This window comes from Sinocyclocheilus anshuiensis, unplaced genomic scaffold (assembly GCF_001515605.1).
Source record: "Sinocyclocheilus anshuiensis isolate Anshui unplaced genomic scaffold, SAMN03320099.WGS_v1.1 scaffold519, whole genome shotgun sequence".
NCBI classification, from domain to species: domain Eukaryota; kingdom Metazoa; phylum Chordata; class Actinopteri; order Cypriniformes; family Cyprinidae; genus Sinocyclocheilus; species Sinocyclocheilus anshuiensis.
The window spans coordinates 708,102-712,530 of NW_015549637.1; the positions used below are offsets into that span (position 1 = coordinate 708,102).

The window sequence follows — 4,429 nt, forward strand, 5'->3', positions numbered from 1 at the left end:
GCAATTCTGAGATATAAGCAGGATTGCGTAATATAAATTCACAATTCTGTGAAAAAAGTCAGAATTACGACATATTAAAGTCAGATAGAATTCTAACTTTATTCTTAGAATTCTAAGTTTTTATCTCGCATTTGACTTTTTTTTTCTCCAGATTTTTTCTAAGTTTACATGTTGCAATTCTGACTTTCTCTGGATTCTGCGTTTGCGTCTCACAATTTAGATGTTTTTCTTCTTCTCGGAATTAAGTTTACATTTCACAATTCTGACTTTTTCTCAGTTGCATGATGTAAACTTAGAATTCAGAGGACAAATTCATAAATGCAAAATGTTAGAAATCTGAAGGAAAAAAAAGTGAGCGAGATGCAAACGTAAAATTCTGAGGAAAAAAGTCAGAATTGTGAAATGTAAAATTAGAGACAAAAATGTCCCCATTAAAACAGCAATATTTAATCCCAGTGTCATTAAACAAACTCATGCACTCAAGACTATTTTCAATCAATTATAGTTTTACACCTCGCAAATGACTTTTTTTCAGATTTCTAAGTTTACATGTTGCAATTATGAATTATGATTCACACTATGAATTTGTTTAATTCTATGGTGGAAACGGGCTTCCATACATTTGACACAGAAACCAGAAAGAAAAGCAGAGTTCTAATGACGTGCGTTGAGACATTTGGACTGACGTCACGTCCGGTAGAGATCTTCACATGTTCTTGTAGAGCGAGCGGTCGCGAGGAAGCTGCGGCTGCTGCGCGGCGCTCAGTTTGAGGTGGAAGTGATAAACGGAGATGGTGATGACGATGATGAGACCCAGGATGAGACCCAACACCAGCGGCAGCATCTGCTCCAGCTGCTCCCGCTGGTCCGTGATGCATTTAAACGCTGCAGGAGGAGAGAAGCGCTGGTCATTCACACTCCACATCAACACATACAGCCTAAAACAACATCTAGAGAGGTTTTTGGTTTTGTCGTTGACGTCACAGAGTCAGTGGTGTGTGTTTGCGGAGTTGTGAACGTGTCAAGAGCGCTTGTGCGAAACACGACACAGCGCTGACGTCACAAAGTGTTCGAGAACCACGAGTCTCTTCTACACGAGTCTGATCTGTGCAAACAGGAACATCTTCATCTGCTGACAGATCCTCATAACCCTTCACACTCAGTTCAACTCCTGCTGTTTTAGGGTCAATTTGACTTGAATTCTAAAATGCTTGAAATACTGGTTAACCAACTAACTGGTTAACTCATTCAGGGTCATGGATGCATGTGCAGTGTTCCGACACATACATGTGTTTTGGAACGAGCGTACGAAATTTGTTGCAACTTTTGAGTTGCGGGTCAAATTGGTTTCCATGCAATTTGCCAAAAATCAACACTTTGAATAAAAAAAATCTTAAGAACTTTTATTGTAGCTTGTCGAACGTATTAAATGTCAGACTCAGTTGAGACTCATCTTGAGAATCACTGTTAGATTCACAGTCAAACAAATCTGTCAAAGGTTGTTTATTTGGATCTGAAACACTAGACTATCAGTGAGAAGCCCTCAGTAGCGTTAGATAAGAGATAACAGAAGTACAAACAGCAATAAACACAACGAGCACAAATAATATCAGATCATTGTTATTAGTTGCTTGTAGTTATTTGCACCTGTGAGACAAAAACATAATATATTCTGTCTGAACAACTAATTTTGTGTCAAATTGACCCCTAATACAATCAAATAAAATCACTACATTTCTCACACATTTGATATTTTTTCAGTCTCTGACCAGCTACAGTAGAAGTTTGCTGTTTTTACATGAATCTCAACTCTGTGGGTTTTTGTCAGATTGCATGGAAACCAGCGAGGGTCAGTGACCCCAAACACAGACGTTGAGCGCAGTTTTCAACACATCGACGCAGACTGAAGCGTTGGTTTTGCTCATGTGAGACTGCGCTGAAGGAAACCGGCACTATACACACACTCATCCCGCAGGTCACTGACGGGTCAGCGCTACTAACCCACCGCGGCTCATTTCAGCACTAAATCAAACAGTTACATTCGCCATTAAGATGAAGATGATTTTTAGTCATTAACCCTGTGCGTCTTTAGGGACATTTTTGTCTTTTAATTTTTTTTTTTTTAAATCATTTTGGCTGTGTTAATGCAAACAATGTGTATTTTTATTGGCTTTTTAATATTTCACCCTCATTTCCTTTCATAAATCTATTTTACAGTAGGTACAAAAATATCAGAGATGAAACTGTCCCCGTTAAAACAGCAATATTTAACCCCAGTGCCATTAAACATAAACTCATGCATTCTTTGTTAACCGGCTTTCATTCTGTTGGCAAGGCTACAAAATTGTAGATATTTTTAAAAGATGTACGATGTTTTACTATTTTGGCACAATTTTCTGAGGTTTGGTCTTTGGAGCAAATACTCGCTTTGTTCCTGTTTTCTGCTTCTGCTGGAGAACGGCCAACGGAACTAAATGTTGTATAATTGTGTGTGTGTGTGGTGTCGTGTGTTTGTGTGTGTGTGTGTGTGTGTGTGTGTAAAAAAAAAAATCCATCAAAATTAATGTTTCTAATCATGGACTTATCCAAGACTTTAATAAAATAACAGATATTTTGTGTTTTTTCATTAGTTCATTAATGAATTTTTGGTAGCTATAGTCAGGACTGATGTTAGTAAAAATATCTATATTAGTGAATGTAGAAAAAAAAAACCTGTATAATCCTTTTATGACCATTTTTTGACACTGGCTGTTTTGTCCTCTAAGGATCTTTTTAATTGGTGCACAAGGATTTACTGCAATGCTACAAACCTGAAAACCTGCATTTACTTGATGGCAAATGTACGTCTGTGTGTCGCCCTGTTGTGTTTATGCTGTAATGTGACCTGTGTGTGGATTTATAGTTCAGATCAGCAAGAACTTCCAAATTGTAACATTGAAACAAGCATTTTTTAAAGCTGCTATGAAACTATGCATTATGAAAAGTGCTCTACAAATAATTTTGAATTGAAACTAAATCCTGCTGTTCTTCACTGCAGTAACGCTGCACTAGTTTCAGTACGACAGCTACGAACAAGCAAGCAGAACACTTATGAAATGTGTGAGTAAAGAGCTGAATTCCTGCGAGCGAGTCGCCGCTGTGTGAACGGTTCGAGCGCGGTGGATGTCGCAGCGCTGCAGCACTGCTTATGGGACAATGGGCTTTGTGTCTCAGCAAACCCAAACCATCAAGAAAAGCTCATTCTGAATGATAAAACATGAGCTCAATCCAGTATAACTCCAGAACGAGCCGCAGGTTAAATAAACCCAGTCAATGTGACGCACCCGATTTTACCTGAACGCAGCAAACGAGCATGAAATCACAAAACAAGTCTAGATTTGTCAGTGATGATGATTTATTTGCTCATCTCAATGGTGAACGTTTGGCTGATCTAATCATGATTTCCTGTGAACATGAAGCTGTTTGACTCACGATTATAAGCGCTAATGAAGTGTGTCGCCTCTGAAGTGTTGTAGACCAGCTGAACCTTGTTTATCTTCCACACTTCAGTTTCTTTAGCTTTTCCATCACTGCCCATGGTGCGCTTCTCCTGCACATACACATACACACACATTAGGGGACTGTGGTAAAACTGCTGTAAGAATTCAGATGGATCAGGTTCTGCTGGAATCACCTTTGAGAAGAAGATGCGGAATGTGAATGCGTGATTGATCCATGAGATCTGCAGCTCCGACTCACTGCTCCCGCATTTCCCAGCGATCTGAGCTCCACGCGGGATCGACACGGACGCCTGCTCCGTGATCAGCTGCACACACACACACACACACACACACGCACACACATATAAGCATCATCTCATGTTCGTTCATGAAAGTTTTCAAAACGTTTAAAGCATCCTGACGGGTCGTGCGGAATCATGATGGCATTTCTGTTTAACTTCGTCCAAATCCATTTAGAATCCGTGTTGATCATGTTTTGACTAGACCAGCTCAGAATGCTTCATTTAGGATTTTAGATTTGCTCACATCGATCCCGTTCAGTGCCAGGACGTCGTACGGAATCAGGAATTTCACCGCAAACTCCGCCATCAAGCAGGTCGTTCCATTTTCTCTCACTACGAAAATATCCCGGTCAGGATTCGGCGACAGTCCGGAGAGATTCTCCACCTCCTGCTCCGCAGAAACACAGAGCGCTGACAGAGACACTGGAGAAACCAGGAGAACATGTGAGAAACCAGGAGAGACTCACACACACACACACACACACACACACACTCTCTCTCTCTCTCTCACACACACACACACACACACACACACACACACACACACACACTCTCTCTCTCTCTCTCACACACACACACACACACACACACACACACACACACACACACTCTCTCTCTCTCTCTCACACACACACACACACACACACA

The 4,429-nt window shown here is 40.5% G+C and overlaps 1 protein-coding gene across 1 annotated transcript in view; it reads right to left on the reverse strand.

Moving 5' to 3' along the window:
• Positions 1-589: 589 nt before the first annotated feature.
• The window catches only part of lamp5 (lysosomal associated membrane protein family member 5), a 4,907-nt gene continuing 1,067 nt past the window's right edge, over positions 590-4,429 (reverse strand). The window contains exons 2-5 of the mRNA XM_016448823.1: positions 4,026-4,204; positions 3,674-3,805; positions 3,472-3,589; positions 590-987 (exon numbers count right to left, since the gene is read on the reverse strand). Coding sequence (XP_016304309.1) covers positions 707-987; positions 3,472-3,589; positions 3,674-3,805; positions 4,026-4,204 — 710 coding nt within the window. The 3' untranslated portion in view covers positions 590-706. The remainder of the gene's footprint in view (positions 988-3,471; positions 3,590-3,673; positions 3,806-4,025; positions 4,205-4,429) is intronic.